The sequence below is a fragment of the Cucumis melo genome, chromosome 6, assembly GCF_025177605.1.
Source record: "Cucumis melo cultivar AY chromosome 6, USDA_Cmelo_AY_1.0, whole genome shotgun sequence".
Taxonomy (NCBI): Eukaryota; Viridiplantae; Streptophyta; class Magnoliopsida; order Cucurbitales; family Cucurbitaceae; genus Cucumis; species Cucumis melo.
Window position 1 is genome coordinate 271881 of NC_066862.1, and position 22891 is coordinate 294771.

Consider the following 22891-nt stretch of genomic DNA (forward strand, 5'->3'; position numbering starts at 1 on the left):
AATTAATAAACAAAATTTCATTTATGAAAAACTCTGTCATAAAAAATACGGGTGACATGTTTACCAAATAGGATGTCACTCATTGCATATTCTCTCCATGAATTGAAATAGCTGTATTTCCATTGCTACTTTAACAATTAACTCAAATTTAGTTTTATGGTTTGGAGGTTATTTTAAAATGATTAAAATAAACTTGTTTCATATTTAAAATAACTAATAACTATAATTTAACTCATTTAAAATCAATTTAGTTTTTAATTCATTTAAAATCAATTTAGTTTTTAATTTTATAGTTTAAGATCATTGCTTTTAAAGATCCCTGTCAATGACAGATCCAAAACATATATTGACATGAGACTAAAAGAAAAATATGAAAAATAAATTACATCGATAAGATTCAAAACTTAAGTTGGAAGGAGACTGACAGACATAATAACCATTAAACTGATTTTCTTTATATATATTATGTAAAAACGATAAAGTTGAAGAAGTATCAAACCCCTGAACCTATACTAAATTCGCTGGAAAAAAAAAAGGTAAAATCAAACTCTTTCATGCCCCTACGCAAGATTTCATAACATCCATTCTTTATCATGACAGCAGTTGTGTTATGTACGAGCAAGAGGAAAAAAACGTAGGTATTGTTGATATTATGTAATTGAATTAAACTGTCCATAACTCATTCTATTAAAACCCTGTTTTTTTTATTGCGATTAAATAATGGAGTTCAATTTCTCACTCGCCCACATAAGATAAAGACAGCGGATACCATCACTTTTTTTCCCTCGTTAGTCCTTGTAGAAATCCAATGAACGTGTGGTTATAAGAAATATGACGAGGAATTGTTCCACCTCTAGTAGACTAATGGACCCTGAAGCTTCTGATCAAATCTCTACTTTTGAAGTTTTCCCCCACCTCGTCTAGTCCTGCAACAATTTATGCAAAGTGATAAACCTTGACAACTCAAATCCAATCGATCACCTTCACAAGCCGAAATAAATGGAAGAGCCGCGGATTAAAAAGTAAACATACCTTTCAAGGCAGATGATTTCTTTTACCTTCTCTCCAAATGCCCCCTATTGTTTTTACTTGGTGGCACAGACCCTCCCGAAAGGCATAAAAGTGCTGGTTGAAGCAGCCCGAGAAGGATAAGAACAAATGACATTCAAAAGTAGTATGGTTGTACAAATTGAAAACATCCGAGTTTATCTAGGCTTTTCAGTGGCGCTGATAGAAAATTTCACCATAAATATTACAGACCACGAATATAACGAGAAGTGCCATCATTCAGTTGGGCCTCCAAAATCAATCATCCAAGACTTCAAACTAGTCGTGCAAATTTTAACACAATTCCTGTCCAAATTGGCACTGGTGCAATCACGAGTATAATTTATTCAGTAGCTCCAGCAACAGAACAGCAGCAGAGTCCTTGGCCTTTTTAACACTAGGCATAGGCTCTCCCACGCATTCATCAGTCCATCCCTTGTCTGTAGTATTCACCCGCACGGCAAAGGTAAACCTCTTTGCATGCGCAGGTCCACCCTCATTCACACACCTTTATACATGCAAAATCGCCGTTAGCAATATTGTACTGTATTCGAGGACAGGAGTTAATTACAGAGACAAAATTGTCACCTATAAAATGGCATGGGCCAATTTCTACGTAGACAGATATCATTCAAGGTCTGTCTGGTAAAAGTCTGATTGCCATTCTTCTTCTTTTTCCCATTGTCTTCAATTTTTTCCTTGGCATCATCCATTTCCTTCTCCTTCAAAACAGCAAGTGCATTCCTCGCAGCTAGTTTCTGTGCCATCTTCTTCTGAGGATTCTGAGCAACTCCAATCTGGACCCCATCAATAAAAACTTCTACTGTAGCTAAATTCCCTATGCGAGTCGCTTTGTACTCCAGACCTTCTGCCTGTTGTTGGCATCGCTCTTGCAGCTCACGAACAGGATGCATTGGAAGTGTCTCCGGAGTAACCATTGGATGCAACAGTGGTTGAAATACCTACAACACATAATATTTAGTATAAAAGAAACCAAGAAAAGAATATTTAAATTGGGGGCAGATACTAACCCTCCAGACAACAGCAGTGTCACGTCCACTATCAAGAAAAATAGCACCAGCAATGGATTCAACAATATCACCAAGAACTTTTGGAGCTTTACAATCTCCCAATCCAAAGGAGTTGAAACCAGGCTTCAATAATTCATCTTGAACTTCCTTCACGAAGTCCCTAATCTGCATACATGGGTCGGTCATACTTCATGGTTTGATAACCTCGACCAATACAAGTCATTGTTTATTGAAACCATTTATTCCCTTTTTAGCACTCGTAGCATTTTTTTTCTCTTTATTACACTTTGGATATGTATTTCTTATTTATTCAGGCCGGAACATGCTGCATAGTTTGAAACATTAAGATAGCATTTCCTTTTGGGAGATGTGATTCAGAATGACTTATTTTGTATTAGATAAAAGAATGTAAACTGAAAATAGTTTGAACGTGTGGAATCTGTTGTGAAGAGAGCAAACTCTGATCCTCATAAAAAAAGTTTCAGAGAACAAATTCCAATCCTCATAAAAAAGTGACATGCAGGCTTTGGATATTAACAATAGTAAGATAACATATCATCTTGTACTTTCGGCTTCATTTCATTTTAGCCTTCTCACTATCTTATATACAAATTTAGTCCCAAATACTTTTCATAAAGCTTAAATTTATTCCTGGAGTCTGTTTATTGTCGCTAACTTTTAAAACAAGTTGGAACTTCTACTCTACTGTTACTTTCTTGTGCAAGAACAAGCAAACATTATAGTTTTTCCTACTTAATCTCCACTTGGAGAGTTTGTATATATACGTGTGTGTGTGTGTGTGTGTGTATTTCACCAGTGGGTGTTCAGAGTTTTAATTCTTTATTTTTTTCATCAATAAATTTGTTTCTTTATAAATAAATAAAAAATTGAATGATACCTGAAGTATAAGAGGCAAATCAAACAAAAGTCATTACGTATGATACCTGCTTTTCAAGAGCACTTGAGCCATGCCGAAGATGGATATGCAGATTGTGTTTGACAGCAACTCGTGCAAAATTTTCATTGTTTACAGCAGCAGCTCGCAAGTCAGTTAAGCGGCCTGGTGGTAAATCCGTGTATGTAAAGAACAAGTGCCTAGTGATCAGATGATCTAAGACTGCATCACCAACAAATTCCAACCGCTGATAACATGAAACTCCACAAGATGGTCGGGAAGCATGAGTGATAGCCTCTACCAGCAAACCACGATCTTGGAACTTGATGTTCAGGGCACCCTCTAATGCATCAAAATCAACACTTCGAAGTATGCTCTCTGGAAGGTTTGATTGTCTTGTTCCACACTCAACCTCACCAGCATCGAACTCAACCTTAATCCCTATCCATTTCATAAGATGATTTGCAGCAGTTTTTCCCCCTTCAACATAATACACTCCAATGAGTGCTTCCACAACGTCTGCAAGAGTTTTGCTAGAAAGGACTCTGTAAGAACTAGAGTCGCTTTCCACCTCTCTGTCCTCCACCTCACCATCTTCAAAAACATCAAGATGGTGATCCATCTCGCTAACACCATCAGAATTTGATTTATCCTGATCAAAGAAGGATGATTCCCCATCCTTCGTATCCTCATCATAGACAGGAAGCACACCAGGAGCAGCCCATCGAGAAGGAGCGAAACGATCTGCTTGTATATAAGATTGGAGTGTTTTGCTCAATGCATATTGATACAAGACCATGTTACTGACCATTTGTTGCCTCATTCTAGTAAGCTGGCCTTCGTGTTTTCTAGGATATTTAAGAAAAAGGAATCGACTAACCACCCATTTCAGATAAGCATCTCCCAGCAGTTCTGCTCTTTCATAGCAGAACGTCTCCTGGCATGAGGCAGCAGTCAAAGCTTCCAATATCTGCAGTTAACAGAATACAAATGTTAAAGTAGCTGGTAAAAAAAATGTCCCCGATCTGTTTTGTTATATTACCTTAGAGGCAGGAACAGGGTAGTTTATCATATGTTTTAACTGAATGGCAAGCAGCATGCTTTCAACTCTCCTCATGATAGATGGTAATCTCTGTGCCCCACGAACAAGTGATCCAGGCAGTGGATGTACCAAACAGAGCTCCGGGGGGAGATAAACGTAGTACGTTTTGTCCAGAGTTTCTTCAGATTCATCTTCATGACCTAATCACATGAGGTGCTTCATCAGCCCGAAACTACAAACCAAATAAATAGGAAACAATGAGAAAGTATGATTATAAAATGACAGCATACTTTCTGCGTGTTCAAACCGAGGGGACAGGAGATTCTTGCAATACGAGACACCACGTCCTCTTATTAACGGCTGATGTTTATATACCAGTTCAACTCCATACCTGAATAAAGAAGACATAATAGCCAAATGCAACCCTTTTGTTGTGCAATAAGAAAGGAAAGCTTTTCCAATCAGTAAAGAACTTCCACAACATTATATTCTTCCAATAGAGATTAGAATTGAACTTTTCTCCCCAGCACAACATTAGCATTGCATTATGGCTATAAAGTCCATGCAAAATTGAACTACTTAAGAAACAAGAAGTTAGGCCAACCATAATGCAATTTAAAAATGGAAATGTCCTATACTTTTGCTTGTAATAATCGGCATATGAGCTATATTCCAGGGGACCAAGATACCCTTCCTTCCTTGGAAAAGAGTTCTCAGCAGTCGTATCATAGCGTATGGAATCCACATAAAACCTTTTCCCCGAGTGAGCAGCCGTTACAATCCTCCCTACCAAATCTTCCACAGCCATAGAAGTATCTGCCATCAAAAGTTTGCCTTTGGGTAGATCTGGGTGCCTTTGCAATTCAACATCCCCTCGGTCAGGTACCAGACCAGAAGCCTTCACAACATCAAACTGAGCCACTGCTCCTCTAATACCATAGGTAGGATGAGATTTCTGTCCGAAAGCCATACCATGACGCAGCTTTCCAAATCCATATTCTCTTCTGTCCCCACCTAATGCTCGCTCATTTGTGCCAAGATAGACATCTGGCCGGGCACGCTGAAGTGGATTGCTCCAGGCATCCGTTTGAATTATTCTTTTAACCATAACCCAATCAATTTCTTTCACTGGATCTTCGGACTTATCACAAACAACAGGCACAAATAAATAAGCCTTAGCAGGATCCCAAGGAGTGGTAGTAGGTTCCACATCCACATCCAGCACAATGCTCATTAATCTTACATGAAAACTCTTGAGAGATGCCAACTGTACAACGCCACATTTCAAATTTTTCTCATAGATCAATAGCAAAAGCCGATGGAAATTAAAATATATTGTTCAATGCAATAAGAAGATGACTAACCTGGCTCTCAGTAATATCACATAAACCCCTGAAGACAAGAGATGCCTTGGTAGTGATAGTTCGAGCAATAAAAAGATCCATTGACATCGATAACACCTGTCCAAAGTAAATGATGTGATTAAGTGCAAACACATAATTGTATGCTTTGAACATTAGTCTTGTTTCTTTCATTACTAAAGAGGCTTGTTTCCTTTATTTTTCTTTTTTCAAATGATTGTGTGCGAGAGAGATGAGAGATGCTTATAGACTAAAATTGAAAATATAAACCTCTGCATCCAGCTCATTGCCAAACAGTACTGCAAAATTGGAAACTTGAGTCAAGAACGGATCTTTAGAAGAACCAATGTTGACACACTGAACGGTGTACATATAAAGATGGAGGAATTTGGAATCACTGAAAGTATCTGTCCCCGTTAATATCCATTCTCCCTATAAATAGAACAATACACCCTCCGTTAAATGGTAAAAGACATGGGAAAACCCCTTCAAATTAAAAGTTACAACAAATTGACTGACACAAAGTAAATGAAACAAAGAAAACCTCTCATTGCTATCCTGCGCATAAACAACTCTGAAAAAAGTTTAAATTTCAGAATTTAATTATCACAAAAAGGGTTGCTCTTCTAGTCACCTACAATGTAAAAGAATTGGAAAGTATGCTGGACCTAATTGGGTAGAAACAAACCTGGAGAATATTAGCTACACCTTCAGGATAAAATTCCCTGTGCCTAGCAGTCCCAGGAAGTGGATCTCCATCATCATTCTGTTCAACCTTTTCCTTCTCCTCTCCGCTTCCTTTGTCTGGCAAGAGCATGTCAGTAAATGCTCCCATTTCATGGAGCTTTTTGCAAGCAGCCAAACAAACAGCCTGCCAAGTAGAAATGTTTAAGGTCATCCTATAAGCCTATAATGATAAACCTGGATGGGAAATTATGGATAGCATGCCTGTTGTGCGAGGCGCATTGAGCTGCAAATTGGACCTTCCAGATCCTCAAATGGTGCATTACAAGGAAGTTGAAGCTTGCAAGAGTACTCAGTTGGACCACCTGGTTTCTCATGCCTCACCATCACAAATTCAGGCCGGAGGATGGAATACCTAGTAATAAGAGAGCAGATAAAAATATATATTCAACAATCATCTAATAATACAAAAATGGGGAAAACAATTTGTGTAATATAAAAACAGAACCTGTCACTAGGCAGCTGCGAGCAGTAGAAATGGACAAGACCAACAGCAGAATTTAAGCTAACAACAGCACCAGTTGACTCAACTTGATACACAGTACCTGGTGTCGTGTCCATGGAAATCAACCTTGAAGTATCCTCAAGATGACTAAGGTCAGTTCTCTCGACTGCTTCTTTACGCAAAGTCTCCTCACTGTTTCTGGCATTCCTTAGAAATGCTGCATGTGATAAATTACCCCTGTACAGCTTATGAAAACCTCAGTCTATTGACATCTACAGATATTTGAACCACCAAAAACAGACAGATCACAGACAGCCAATAAAGAACGATACCTCACCAACAATCATCTAAAGAAAGATATAGAACATGGGAAGTTTTTCTAGTCCATCAATATAGATGAATACAAAACTGGAAATCTTAGAATCATTATCATTAATCCAAGGACTTCCGGTCACAAGAGAATTAGATGCATATGACCTTGCCAATATTTACGACCCTAAAAGCCAGCGACTTGGACATACAAGGATAAAGGAAGTACCTCTCAACCATTAAAATATAATCTGAACCAGGCTTTCTTGCACGACCTCTAGATTGAATATATGCCAAGACTGTTTTTGCAAGGTCGAAGCGCATGACAACATTGCATTGTCGAATATCAAGTCCTTCTTCAGCAACACTAGTAGCAACTAATAGTGTCACCTGAAAGATGGACAATGTCTACAATTATGAGAAGTTCAATCACAAAATCCACACTTTCCTATGGAAGAGTGATCTATAGTTGCACATACACGACCATCCCGAAATTTGGATATAGTGTCCTGCATTTGACATGTCCGCATATCTTGACTATTGTTGTGACCAATCAAGCTTGCACTTTTTATAAAACTTAGAGACGGAAGCTCTGCAAAGACCTGCAAAATGAATATGATGCCACATATTAAAATAAGACAATGAGAAGGTGCCAAGTCGAGAAAAGTATTTGGTGAAATAACCCACCTTTGGAAGAACCAAGGCAGACACAACCCTCTCAACAAAGATTATGGCACGAAAATCTTCAGTGTATTGATATTTGAGCAGGATTTTAACGAGTGATTGCACCTTTGGAGTCACTTTTCCATCAGCCACAGCAGCTCCTATAATCTCATCTACATGCTCCCCACCAGATACCACTGTTGGGTACAAAATAAAGCAAAAACATTGAGAATATAAACAATTACTATCAAGTTCTGACACGAGAGAATGATGGTGATCTGCCCGCCTATGTAACACAAGGGCCAAACTTCTGTACGCACGAGGTGATATAGTAATAGTAGAATTAGGATACATTCATATTAATCTTGGTTTATATTAATCCTTGCTATCTCTAACCAAGGAGTTGATTTGTCATGGAAGACTATAGTTCCTTTCAAACCAAATTTCAGCAAGTAAAGCTTTGACACCATTATTCCAAAGTAATTTGGAATCTGATCTAAGCTTTGGTCCAACCAAAATCTGCAAGACATTTTCACGAAATACATTGCCAAAGACACAACTTAAATAAATCAAATAAACGAAGCCAGCACTTTCTAGCATAACATTTCAAAAACAGGTGTTGGAGGTCTTCCTTGTCAGTCCAAACAAAAAGTACAAATAGATGGACATGATTGAAAAACATTTTAAAGAACCAAACTGTGAAAATCACTCGACAGCTGTTTATCTAGAGGAGAGGCCAATGACTGGAGAAACAAAAAAGAAGACAATTTTTTATTCTATTTTCAGTGATCATCACCATCAACTCGCCAAGTCACTGACTAAGAGCATGTGACCTAGTTAACATGTTAGTCCAAACAGCAATAAGTAGTTCTCTGATACACACCGTGGCTGTCAAGAAGTTCCCCCTCCTCGATCTCGTCATGATTTGATCTAGTATTAGCAACATCTTCCTCGGAAACCAAAGCTTTACCATCTTTGTCAGAAACAGCTCCTTCTGATAACTGGCATTGCAAGAGAGCGACTACTTTGTTCAAATAGGATTCCTGAAACTTGACGTCCAGTTGATAATTAGCCCTCTCATCATTCTGTAAAGCTGTTAAAAATGACTGAGCAACCTGCCACAATGGTAGATGGGATTATTCTTCGAACAAGTTAAAACTATGTATTATCAGACAAACTTATAGATCAAACCTTGTAAGCACACCACTGACCCAGCTCCCCAAGCGCATAATTGATCGCTCTCAACTTCTGTATTAGATTAGCAGCACCATCACTTTCTGTTCTCTCAGAAACACCATAAACTTGTCGCAGCTCTTCCCTAGCACCAGCATCCCTAGCTCCCATAAGTTGCCATTTACTTCTCCTAGAACTCAATTTTGCAGCTTCCTCAACTTCCACTTCGATTTGCTTTATCTGTTCATGAAGGGACCACAAAGTGGCAGCTTTGTCATACTCCACAACAACTTCTGATGGCATTGGAACATGTTTCTCCAACTCCTTGCGGTCTTTTATTGTGCAGACTGTGGAGTCTAATTTACTTTCAAGGTTACGAATCTTAATTGCACAGTCAATTTGGTTTGAGACACCTGTGTAGGGCATATTTAAAGCAATAATAATAACAAAAAGTTTAAATAATTACTAACTCCTCAAAAAAGATATAGGACTTGAACATGGAAACTAGAGTTGGGAAAAGAAACCCAAAGTCGCCTACCCTTTAAATTAACAGGCGAAGCAGTCATTCCAAAGACAGATGGTCTCCTCTCCTTTGGTGTGGTATGATAAAACTCAGACATAACAAGGGAATAGGGATGCTTCTTAACAGCATGATGGCACTCATCCAAAATCAGCAGATTGATTGCTTCCATTTTTATTATGCTATGCCTCAAAATGTTCAACAGTATCTGCGCCGTCATAACCAGAACCTGCATTTGAAGTAAAGCACCATGTTGATCAGAGTACCATAACATGAATGATCAAATAGAATTTCATGTTTGTCACGCATTCAAAGGAACAAGTTCCCAAATCTTAATTCATACTTGAAATCTTTTAATAATCAAATTGATGTTTTAGCAAAATTCTTGGAGCTACACAACAAGAAACGGAGCATGTTTATACAAGAATTGACAGGTGATATAAACGCAACCCAGATAAACCTTAGCTTCCAAGAAAGATGAGACAACAATACACATAATCCCTTTTTCATAAGAAACACCACTTTCATTTGAGAAACATGAATGTAAACAAAAGAACTAAAAACACATTAAAAAAATAGCCCAATAAAGGGAGAACCAAAGACTAAGCATATATAAAAGAAATCAAATCAAATAGTTACATCACTCTTTTTTCGAGTTTAATAAGTGGAGTGAGATGATTGGAACCTTTGAACACTTGGTCGAGTGCATATGCTTTAACAAGTTGAGCGATACTTAAGCTCTCTAGTAGTTACAGAACTTTTTTTTCAAATCTTTCATCAATATAACAAAAAGAGACTAATGCTCGAAATACAAGAACCCTTAAAAGAGAGTATAAATCCATACACCGAAAACTACGACAAAAAGATAAAATTGTTGAATATAGAAATTATTGTCTTTGGAACATAATTCTATCCATTAGTACATTTTCCTTTCACATGTAATTTTCTCTCCTCATTGTTATTTATTTTTACCGTTAATTGTATTGCCATATTTGGGTAACCAAAATTCTAATTTTGGATCAATTAATAGCTTCCTCAAAACAAGGAAAGATGACTTTTTTGAACAAGAAACAAGCCTCTTTATTAAGATAATGAAATGAGACTAACGCTCCAAATACAATTGAAAACAACAAACATAAAACTACGGATCAGGAGGTGCACTCGGACATCTCAACTAGGTAGACACCCTTATAGCTTCATCATCATCTCCAGAAAGAAACTTATGAATAACATAAAAGTCCCAAAATAATATATTTATTGTATTTCACAAAGTGAGAAGGGTGTTCTTGGATAGAAAAACAACCCATTACAAAGAATTAAAAAATAAATCTGCCAAATATAGTACAACCAATACAATAAAATATAATACAAAAACAAAAATAATCAACACTCCCCCTCAAGTTGGTTAGAAGATATCAGTCATTGCCAGCTTGTCAATCAATTAGTTGAATTGCCACTGTGGAAGGCCTTTAGTTAACACATCTACAATTTGTTCTGTTGTCGAAAGATAAGGTATGCATATTACTCCCACATTGATCTTTTCCTTTATAAAGTGTTTATCAACTTCAATATGTTTCGTCCTATCATGAAGGTCTGGAGTGTGGGAAATGGAAATTGCTGCCTTGTTTTTTTTTTAAATGGAAACAAGTCTCTTTATAAATGATAATGAGACTAAAGCTCAAAGTACAAGAGTATTATACTAAGAGCAAAAGAACTAAGAGAAAAAAACAAGCTAAAACATAAATAAAGACTATAAGCAGAAAACATAAATATGATGATAAATATGATGGAAACCTAAAAATGAACCCGAATCAGAAAATAAACAAGCTAATCAAAGACAATTCATAGTAGGAAGCTAAATACAAAGCAATACTTAACTCTCTCGAAATTAGCCCACTAGACTCGAATAAAAAATCTTGTACACCCAAACCTTCAAGATGAAAAGAGAGAGAATGATGCAAACAGTTGCCTCGAAGCTAACTTGCCAATGCAATCCAAAGCCTAGAGAATCTTGAAGTAGTCTTTTTCCAATCCACAAAAACTTGCCAACACTGCCTTCAACTCATTACTCCAGTTATTAAAGAGAAATTGGTTTTAGCAATGTCAGTTTCTGAAAGAACCTTGAACCCACTTTGTAAGGAAGTCCTTGAAAATCCTTAGAACTTCCAACATCTTTTGAGCTCTATATGCTTTTCATGAATTCTTTAATGAAGCTATCCCTTCTAGACCTTGAATTAGTATTATGTCTAGAATAATTTCTTTCGAAAACTTCTAACAATCAGCCACAATGTTTTTTGTCCAAATCCTCACATAATTCAATAGCTAATCTTAAATTTTCAACCCTGAAGGATATCCACTAAATGACCTGTTTTCCTTTGGATTAGACCAAAGAGATTTCACAGGTATCCAAAATGGAATGCAATTCTTTAGGTATGTCTTTCTTTTCTAGTGGAGTAAAAGGGGAAGCATTTCTCAATGGAAAGTAATTGAACCTCTTCAGATTGGAATAAAATACCTAAGGCATTGTTCATAAGTATGGCATTTCATCCATAACTTCTATATCCTCATCTTCTCTTTCAGGTTCTTCACTGCTTACACTTGCCAATGATTCTTCATCGAAGTCTTTTGAACCTTTATGAGAAGTTGTCTGAAAAGTGCAATGTAATCCTCACACAGAAGAAGAATCAAAAGACTCTTGGGAATTACATTCGAAATGGAAACCAGGTTTATTCAAAAAAGGTAAAGAAGCTGGCCTGTTTTGATCAAGTCCAGGGACTTGGATCTTGACACAACACGCCTGAAGCAAGTCCGGGGTTTGTTATTTTTGACAAGGATTGTCAAAAGAAGTCCTTTTCTTGGCAAAGTGTTTTCAAAAAGGCTTAAACAAATAAGAACTTCCTCGAGACATTTTAGGAATCTTGCGCTTCTTGTTTCTCTTCATTCGATAGTGCAAGGAAATGTCAACCAGAAACTTCTGAGGTATTTCAAACTTACTCATATTGTGAGATGGAGACTGAAGAAGATCATTATTCAAATCATCCTTACACAAATGAAATGCTATATTCACTGTACCATTTGATTGGTTGGAAAAAGGCAAGGAAGAGTCAGATTCCGAGGCCGAGGACAATATGAGAACACTGCTGGAAGATGGAAGGGTTATTGAGTGATTAGTTAATGCTGCTGAACTGTCTTTTAGGAGAATTAACAGAGGAACTACAACAGCCTCTTTTTTAAATTTATTTTTCATGCCTTTACGGTGGAGGTTGAACGGTTACTTTGCAGAGAATCATTTCCATCCACGTTCTCTTTCCTCATTAATGCTTTTTTCGTGTTCACACTAGGCTGGAAAGTAGCCCCATTTGAGGATTAACTGGTGAGAGACCAAAGCCCAATGAATTAAATGCACAGATATCTTCTGCTGAATTCTCTCTTCTTTGAATGCAGTTTATTAATTTCTTACGGACAGATTTCATTTCGAATCAAACCGTCGGCCTCTGTCTTCTCCTCCAGCGCCGGTGAGAAACTTGAATGTGATTCAAAGCTTCGAACGAATTTCTTGAAAAGGAGGGAGTTGTTTCAGTGAATTTAAACACATCAAGTGCTGGAGGGAAGAACGAAACATCAACATCTTCATCTTCCAAAGCTTGCCTAACCCTTAGTTGATCAACAGGGATTTTGAAATTCGTAACAATAATGCTTCCCTTGAAAATACTTGGGGTGTCCATAGGCTTGAATTCTCTATTAAGGTTACCAAGATTCAAGAAAAAATTACTTCTATTAAGGTCTGTAATTTCAATGGTAGTAGGTATAAAACCACATAAATTCTATTTAACTTGAATTCTCGCTCCGCTGCAATTGTTCAGATTAAGCGTTTCTGTGGCAATGTTTTCCAAACCCCCGATAGTCCAATAGTCCAAATGAACGTTTCTAATTCTCAACCATCCTCCAAAGGCTTTCCTTACCAATGGTCGGTTGTGTTAAAATCTATCCCATTTTTCAAACTCTAGGTGAAATGGCCCCATCTCCTACCATCTCCCAGGTTCATTGATGAAATCTTCAACCAAGCCCTGATCTAAACTAATAAGGGCGTTTTCATCGAACAGTTGGTCAATAATAATTCTTGTTTGGTAAAAGATTTCGAGCAATTTTTTTATTTCTCTCCAATCATCCAACGCAAAGAGTCTCATAACGGTCTACAGATGTTCAAACTTTGTTCGACCAACCTCCAAGCTTTTTATCACCCATGGGCACTGTTCTGCTGTCTTTGAAACAAAGGAAACCTAAGAACTTTCTCATTCAATGGTTTCTTTCTTTTTATCATAGGCTAAGTTACCATCCAATTAAACTTTATCTGTGAAGCTTGTACTCTTAACCTGTGCTGGATTAAAAGACATGGCAATTTTACGTGAATACCAACTTAATACTCTACTTTTGAGAGGAAATTCTCCAACATTGTGTGAAATGCCAACCACCCTTGTTTGTCTTCTCCCAAACACACTCAAATGAAGGGGTGCCCACCTGACAATGGACAAAGGTCACAACATAACACCCAACCGTTTTTGCCCTGAACTTTGACAACTTCAATCTTCCATGGTCTAACTCCCCTTATTTCCAAAAGAAACGATCTTCTGGTTCTCTTAATAACTCCGATAATGCTTCCAGGGACCAGCTCAGTTGAGCTTCAAACACGGATAAAAATCCTTGAGCTTCCACATCTTTAGCAAGGAAGCTATCGTCTTCTGACCAAATGCAATAATACGATTGAAGAGCTTTGCAACTTACCACTTCTATTGCAGTCTCACTCCTAAGATACCCTGTGCAATTAAATCAAAACTCAACACCACACCTTGAGTGGTTGGTCTGAGGGTAGACTTCATCGAGAGGCTAACGCAGGAAGATTGGGAAGTAATCATCTGAAGCTACTGAAAAAAGAGAGAACTAAAAAGGTAGGCAAAGGGAAGAGGAGGGAGCAGGGAGGAGGGAGGAGAGAGAACAAAGAGAACTCATTGTTATCACAATAGATGTGCATGGGCATTATTAGAGTGAATCTCAATTCTTCAAACAATCTTCTTATCTATATACCCTCACAAATACCATGGGCTAAAGCTCTAAATTATGCTTCTGCACTACTTTTTGCAACCACACTCTGTTTTTTACTTTGCCAAGTAACAAGATTTCCTCCAACAAAGGAGCAATATCCAGAAGTGGTCTTCTATCAGTCGTGCTACCTGCCCAATCAACATATGTATAAACTTCAACATTGAGATGGTCATATCTTTGAAACAATATGCCTTTTCTTCTAGTACCTTTCAAATATATAAGGATTCTATAAACTGCATCAAAGTGAGTCGGTCCAAGAGCATGCATGAACTAACTTAGAGCAATGTCGGGACGCGTGTGAGAGAGATATATAAGTCTCCCCACAAGTCTCTAGTATTTTTCTCTTTCCTTTATCTCATTCTTAGTTGTAGCTTCCAATTTCAAATTCTACTCAATGGGAGTTTTTGGTACCTTGCAACCAAGTAAACCCATCTCTTTTAGCAGATCAAGAATGCCACTTTTGGTTCAGGCAAACTCCATGCCTAGGAATTACTTTAAAGATTCTAAATTTTTTATTTGGAAATCTACTAATTTTTTCTTCATGAAAGTAAGTCATGTCTCATCGTTGCTTGCAAGAATGATATCATCAATATAAACTATCAAAATCACAACCTTGCCATTTCCTATATGTATGTAGAACATTATATGATCGGCTTGACTTTGACCAAATCCATAGCTCGTGACTGCTTTTTCGAAGCATTCAAACCAGGCCCTAGGAGACTGTTTAAGACCATACAATGATCTCTTTTACTTGCACACTTTGTTAATCCCAAGATCTACCTAAAAACCAAGTGGCAAGTCCATAAATACCTCTTCTTACAGTTCCCCACTGAGAAAGGCATTCTTAACATCTAATAAAGAGGCCAATCAAAGAACAACAGAATGCAAAATTCTAATAGATGTTTAAGCAACTAGAGCAAATATTTCCTGATAATCAACTCCATAGGTTTGAGTAAACCCCTTAGCGACCAATCTGGCCTTGTATCTTTCAATACTACCATCAGCTTTACATTTACTGTAAACACCCACTTGCATCCACCAATTTCTTTTCTTTTGTTAGTTCAACTATGTCCCATGTGCAATTTTATTTCAGTGTATTCATTTCTACCATCATTGCTAATTTCCAATTCAAATCATTCAGGGCCTTTTATATATTATGGAACAAACCGGTTAGTTATTTTAGATGTGGAGGCTTTATGGCTGTCAGACAATTTATCATAACAAAGATAGTTTGCAATAGGATATTTAACACATCTACGGGTACCTTTCCCACGGGCAATTGGAATATCAAGATCAGAGACATCAAGCAAGGAATTATGAAAAGAAGAACCGGGAGAATTAGAAGAAGTAAAAGGAGAATGTATGTTGCCTAGATTTTCATAATCATTTATCGAGGTACTAGAATGCTTATGTGATAGATCAACAGTTTGTTCTCGATTCCTTTGAGTCAAGTCTCTTCTAGTATAAACCTGTAGTTTAGGTTTTTTACTTGTCAAGTCAATCTATAGTGTTTCTCCCCTAAAGAACTCTCCGCACTTGGCATCAAAGAATTAGAACTCATAGTTTCGGAATCAGTGATGTTTGGGATAGGTGAAATGTCCCAAAAATTATCTTCAAGGTTAGATGGCTCCCCCTAAAGAGAATTTTGGCTAAAAAAGGTTGATTTTCCAAAAAACACATCATACTCTCAAAATACTTTTTGGACGAAGCAAGTTTAGTGCAAGTAGGGTTGGGATTATGAACATAACAGCGCAACCAAATAATTTAATGGGCAAGTCAGAGAACAACCGAACAATAGGAAAATAATTTTTTAAATGATTAAGAGGAGTTTTAAAATTCAAAACCTTAGTTGTCAATCGATTGATCAGGTATTTAGTTGTGTAAGGACTGTGTCACCTCACAAATATTTTGGGATATTCATAGAAAACACAAGGGCACGAGCAACTTCAAGTAAATGTCTATTCTTTCACTCAATAATTCCATTTTGTCAAGGAGTATCACAACATGTAGCTCGATGAAAAATACCCTTTTTGTGTAAGAAACTGTTTAATTGTTCATTGGAATATTTAGTGCCATTATTAGAGTAAATGATGCAAATTTAAGTTTGGAACTGAGTTTCAATCATATTGTAAAATCTAATAAACACCTCTTTCACCTCTGACTTGTTAGTCAACAAATAAAGCTAGGTTAAACGAGTTTGATCATTTATAAAGGTGACAAACCAACGATTACCATTTTGAGTTAAAACTTTAGACAGACCCCAAACATCTGTATGGACTAAGGAAAAAGGTGAAGAAGCCTTGTAAGGTTTGGGCAAATAAGTGGATCGATAATGTTTGGCAAAAATGCAACTTTCACATTGAATAAATGAAAACAATCAAGGGCTTTAAATAAATCTGGAAACAAATACTTAGTAAAAGAAATTAGGATGCCCTAATCTACGTTGCCAAAGCATTATAGTTTCTTCAGCAGAAGGAGAACAACATTACTCAAGCCCTGAACTTATTTATGCTAGCTAAAACTTCATCAAAGTAATAAAGACCACCAATCATCCTAGCACATTCAATCGTCCCCCACGAGTCCTGATCCTGTAAGGTACAACGAGTGTCACAAAAGACAACATCACAATTATTATCCTTAAATATTTTACTAACAAATAAGAAATTGCAAGCTAATTTTGGAACATGAAGGACAAAATGCAACGTAAGTTTTGTAGACAGAGGAATAGTTCCTTTTCCTACAATAGGGGTGCAACTACCATCGGCGATGCGAACTTTTTCGTTGCAATATACAGGGGAGAGGATACAAACAACGATGAGGAACTGGTCATATGATCAAAGGCTCCAAAATTGATAATCCATGAAGATGAGTTTATGCAAGATAGGGCTTGAGGAAACTTACCTGATTGTGCCAAAGAAACACTAGGAAGTAGTCTTTAGCAGTTTCAAAATTTCATCAATCTACTCCTTACAAAACAAGTTGGAATCACAACATTGCATTCGAGGTGTGTAGGAGGGAATTTCTACCCCTTGCTTAGAACTTCTACAATTCGTAGGTTTTCTATGAAGCTTCCAATAGGTTTCACGTGTATGTCGGGGTTTATTGCAATGGTCACATCGAACTCAAGGTATTTTTCCATTGCAATATATAGGGGAGTAGGATACAAACAACGAAGAGGAACTGGTCATATAATCAAAGGCTCCAAAATCGATAATCCATGGAGATGAGTTCATGCAAGAGAGGGCTTGAGGAAACTTACCTGATTGTGCCAAGGAAACACTATAATTACTAGATGAAGTAGTCTTTAGTACTTTCAGGATTTCATCAATCTACTCCTTGCCAAACAAGTTCGAATCACCAATATTTGCATTTGAGGTGTAGGAGGGAATTTCTACCCCTTGCTTAGAACTTTTCCAATTCGCAGGTTTTCCATGAAGCTTCCAACAAGTTTCACGTGTATGTCGGCGTTTTGTTGCAATGGTCACATCGAACTTGAGGTATTTCACGTATCTTGTTGAAGTGATGAGAGGCTTTCATGGTGTTTGTTCGGTCACCAATGCAGAACTTTCTACTAAGTCAAAAAGTTTTTTTCCAACCATAACATTCCTACGATTATTTCCTATAGACTCCAAAAAAACACATCACTAATAGATGGACAAGAGGTCCTTCCAAGCATTCAACCTCTAACCTCTTCAAATTCAACCGCTAGCAAGAAACTTGTAAATACAACCGTCTTCAACATTTTCCTGTAATGCTTTCGATCATCTACAAACTTTCACTATACGAATCAAAGAGATCTGACCCTTGCCAAATCCTTTTTAGGAAGTGAAAGTATGGTGTCACCAAGTTACCTCCTTGGCTATATCTCCCAATTTGAGATTCAACTCAAATACCTATGATTGATTGCCCAAATGAGAGTACATCTATGTCACACTATCCCACAATTCTTTGGCCATAGAGTAGCACACATAGTTACAACTAATGTCTTCAACCATGGAGTTTACAAGCAAGTTATAACCATGGAGTTGTCAGCATCCCATGTAGCAAAGAAAGGATCATCTAGTTATGTAGCCAATTTTCCCTTGTCCACGAATCTACAACCTAACACTTTGTGACCAACGAAGAAAGTTATCTCCGTTAAATAAAATCGTGATTATTTAGATAGTAAGGCTATTGGAATGGGTACGATTGTCAACTTTAACTATAGGTGTCTTAGGGTCTGACATGGCTGAAGCAATACAATTCATAAACGAACAAAACAGTGAAAGAAATTTTTAAAAAGAAAAAGCCAAACTTGTCATTGGCAATGAAATCGGTGGCAAACATCTCAGATAAGGGTGACTGGCGAAGACAAACAAGAAACAACAAAAACCCACTAAGCAAGAAAAATGCAAGAAAAAACGGCTTCCAACGAGGTCCAGAGGTGGCAGCGGCGGTCGGAGTATAACGACAAGCGACGACGGTCCTTGAGGTGGCAAACGTACACGATGGCAGCTGGCTGTAAGGGATTTAGGGTTTTTAGGTTATTTAAAATATTAGGGTTTTTAGGGTTTTCAAAAAACTTGCTCTTATACCATACCAAATAATTTATTTCTTGTACTTCACAAAGAGAGAAGGGTGTCCTTAAATAGAAGAACAACCCATTCCAAAGAAGGAAAAATAAATTTGGCAAATATAATACAACCAATACAATAAAATATAGTACAAAAAAGGAAATAATCAACAAAAAGTCCTCTCCAAAAACCAGTACAAAACAATCCCGAAATAAAAGACTTAAACAATATAGACTTAGCCAACATTAATCAAAATTAACAAGACTATGAAAGAGGACTAGAGGAGGAGCTCCATCTGTGTCACTTTTGCTGCTAAGAATTTTAACATGGAAATAAGAACACTCCAGTTTAAGCTAATATCTTGACTTGAATAATCAGCAAAAGCCTTGAGGGGGTAAATGCACTTTGGATTCGTTCTGACATGATTGATTTCTATCAAATCAAATGGATTAACATAGCTAAATATCTATTGAATATGATTAAATGGAGCAACAAATCAGAAATAAATAAGACCTACTTTTAGTGTAAAGCATGGTCCTAAATGTTTTTTTTTTAAATATCAAGGGCATCAAGTGAATCGGAAACATGTATCAAGTGCAAGAATTTTTTTTGTAAGAAAACAAAACTTATGATTGATATGATGAAAAGAGACTAATGCTTGGACTAATGAAACTGATATAAGAATAGAAATACTGAGAACGCAAATAAGCACACAGAAGGGTGAAAAAATAAAGCTAATCAATGAAAATAAAAGCACAATAAATCAAATATATATCATGCACCAAAATGAACACCAAGAGAGAGCAAAAAGCAACTTCAAATCGCTCTAGTGGGGTGAGAAAATTGTCTAGTACAAGATTTTTTTTTTTTTTGAAATGGAAACAGACCTCTTTATTAATAGTCAAAAAGAGACACGAGCTCAATGTACAAGATTAATGAAACTTTAAAGAAAAAAGACGCAATTTTTGTTCAAATTTTTTAGTTTTGAAATATCTAATCAATTACTGATCTTGTTCATTAACTGCACTTCCTTTTGCATAAGGTTTGGTTTTTATTAAAATTATTGAGTTTTGAGAGATACTTTTGATGCTGTTAGTGGATGAATTAAGTGAAAATTAAACTTTTGTTTTAAAATGGCAAAATGTTTTTAAGTTTAGGGTTCAATTTGACGAAATTAAAAGTTCAAGGAGATATACATGATGAATAATATGCTTACAAAAAGGAGCTCTTACCTGTTTGGTTTCAAATTCACGCTGCCACCTTCTAGCATCCCAAAAATCCTGCCCCATTTCACCACAGTAATGACCTACTTGATAGCCAGTTCTCTCACGTATAACCTCAGCTTGCTGAAATTACAGTGAACAATAATATAGTCAACTTCTTACATAATGAACCCGGAGGCAACATTGCTTTTTTGAACACTTGCTACTTATTATTTTACCTGATAGACAAGTGGAACTTTGGGAACTAAAAAAACAGCGAGCATCTTCTTGTTTTGAGTTTGTAAATCATTGTAAATACTTTTAATGAGAAGAACAGCAATAAGTGTCTTCCCAGCCCCAGTTTCGAGAAAAGCTATGGTATTTTTCTTCTTCGCTTGTTCAAGAACATCCAACTGATATTGCCGAGCTTGCTCCTCAGGAATTTTTTCTTTAATCTCCTTGGAACTTTTGTCTGCAGTTCCCTGGAATTCACGGTTTTTTTCATTATCAGTCATTGCTTCTCTGTTGCGATCAGCTTCCCACATCCCTGAGTGAAAAACCATATCATTTGACCCTGATTTGTCTCTCTCCCAATATCCCTTTTGTTCCCGCTCCCTCAAATCCCTATCTCTTGCATCCTTTCCACCTGTACCATAATGCTCTCTCCTCCTAAAATAACTCCTTTCTCTTCTATCGATCTCATCTCGGTCACGCAACCTCTTCCTGGTGTGGAACTTTTCTCTATCCCTAGATGGACACTGTCCCCTGTTTGAATAATGCCTCTCATTGTTGCCATTGCTAATACGAGGTCTCTTATTGCTTTTCTCCTCATTATCACAACCCCAATCTCGCAACGACGCGTCATTACTCCCCTCGTGTTTTTGAACTCCATTTCTCTTAGAGGTTTCAACAACTCTGAGCCCTTCGCATCCATATGGTGGCTGGAACCCATTAACAGATTCATAGCGCTCGCAGATATGACTACCATTATCAAGATTATCCTTGCTCGGTCCACTACATTGAAGAATTTCTATCTGTACACCATTGGATTGCACAGTTGAGCTATCGACCGACATATCACGAACCCCAGATGCATTATTCTCAATAAAAAACCCTTCCCTCACGTTGCAATCACGATCAACATTACAAGTTACTGGGGAGAGGCTTCCCCCGTTCTTGATACTGTCAAGAATGTGATCAATTCCACCAAAAAAATCGTTGGACAGGTTATGTTGATCGGAAGTGTGATCAACTGAGGATCCAGGGGTTATAGACGCCTGGAAATCCACAAAATCATTGATGATGTCGCAGGAGATGTCCTCACAGGCATCAAGCCAGAAAGAAGAAACCCCCAATGAACATGTTGGTTCGCTGCTAAAACTTCCCGGAACCCTAGTCTCATCCTCCATAGCAGACTAGTATAACAGATAAATTAAAAACGAAAAGGAACTATGAAATTTCAGTTTCTGGAACTTTAATCAAAAAATGTAAAAGGCATAAAAGAAAATCGAATTGAAGACAAAATCTCTACAAAAAGATAGAAAAGTAAATAAATATAGAAAAATGCTCGGCGGTGAATGGTTGACGCAGAGAGAGCGGAAGCTGGGGAGCGGAGAGATAGAGAGAGAGACGCAGAGAGAGCGAGAGAGAGAAGGAGAATAAGTCGCAGAAATTTAGGAGAGTGATAGACCGTACGAAGCACGCAAAAAGAAAGGATTTTTGGGGTTGGAAGTAGGGGTAGAGAAACCCTAAAAACCCATAAACTTTGAGCGTGATTCTTTGAGATTCCACGGGCTATCAAACGCCTTATTCTGCCTCTGTTAAATACTTGTTTGAATTTGACCCCACGCACTTTCGTCTTCCCCCCTCTCTCTCATGTCTCTGTCCCTCAGATTTTGCTTCTGCAACTTCCCCTGCTTCCTTACTCTCTCCCGAGCTCCTGCTGCTATATCCCAAAGTAAGCTCCCGAGCACCCAGACGCCACCCGGTCGCGGTTTTCCATTTTCCACTGCCAGAAAACAATATTTCATGATTAGTTATCCCTCAAATTCTTTTAGGTTAAATTACAACAAAAATGCCTCTCAATTTTCTAAAAGATTCAAAAATATGTCTCTCAGTTTACAAATGTCTTTAAATTTTTTAAAATAATTCAAAGATATTGTTTCTCTTGATTTTCAACAATAATCGTTAAAATTTTATTTTTAAAATTATCCTAAACTATTGTATAGTTTCCGGGTGTTTTGGGAAAGAAAGGAATAAGAAAGAAAAATGCAATTATGAAAAGAAAATGATTATAATAATTATTGTTTGGAGAAGGAATAAATGAAATAATTACAAGAGATTAATGCTTTGCTGGGAAAGGAATAAGTTAGAGAATTGTGATTGATTATTTATAATACTTGTTTGGGGAAGGAATACTACAAATTGTAAATTATAAATACACAAATATTCGTATTTATTTATTAAAATTTGAAATTTTTATCGACAAAAATATTTCATTAACTTTCGTAAATATGATGTCAATTTTGAACTTGTACGCAAATTTTCCGTGCCAAAAAATTTATTGATACGTTACATGTGAAATAAATTACATGTATTTTATTTAAATTGATGTTGTAAGTGCAATATCGAGAAATTGTGTATCGTTAATAATCGATTTAAAAAAAAAAAATTGTTCCTTTTTTTTTAATTTGTACAAATGTATATTTTTTAAATTCGTATTATAAATTCAATACACAAATATACATATTTCATTTACCAACATTTGAAATTTTTATTGGAAAACATGTTTCATTAGCTTTTGTAA

The 22891-nt window shown here is 36.8% G+C and overlaps 1 protein-coding gene across 1 annotated transcript; it reads right to left on the reverse strand.

Moving 5' to 3' along the window:
* Positions 1–690: 690 nt before the first annotated feature.
* Positions 691–22138, reverse strand: LOC103483092 (endoribonuclease Dicer homolog 1). Its single transcript, XM_008439528.3, has 21 exons — positions 20325–22138; positions 20116–20229; positions 9249–9459; positions 8729–9123; positions 8421–8652; positions 7562–7734; positions 7354–7476; positions 7104–7264; positions 6569–6802; positions 6325–6475; positions 6065–6247; positions 5647–5808; positions 5380–5475; positions 4654–5282; positions 4306–4406; positions 4016–4215; positions 3023–3943; positions 2079–2243; positions 1636–2009; positions 1033–1555; positions 691–926 (listed from the first exon to the last, which is right to left on the reverse strand). Exons 1-20 carry the CDS (start codon positions 21492–21494, stop codon positions 1378–1380), a joined length of 5973 nt encoding a protein of 1990 aa, XP_008437750.2. The 5' UTR covers positions 21495–22138; the 3' UTR covers positions 691–926; positions 1033–1377.
* Between the last annotated feature and the right edge of the window lie 753 nt (positions 22139–22891).

Bases quoted from the DNA above. Each gene is read 5' to 3' on its own strand.
- LOC103483092 (XM_008439528.3), bottom strand. From the start codon at position 21,494: ATGGAGGATGAGACTAGGGTTCCGGGAAGTTTTAGCAGCGAACCAACA. The intron at 6,803-7,103 runs GTACTTCCTTTA...TAAGCTGTACAG, and splicing joins TATATTTTAATGGTTGAGAG to GGGTAATTTATCACATGCAG. The intron at 4,407-4,653 runs GTATAGGACATT...TTCTTTATTCAG, and splicing joins GCCGATTATTACAAGCAAAA to GTATGGAGTTGAACTGGTAT.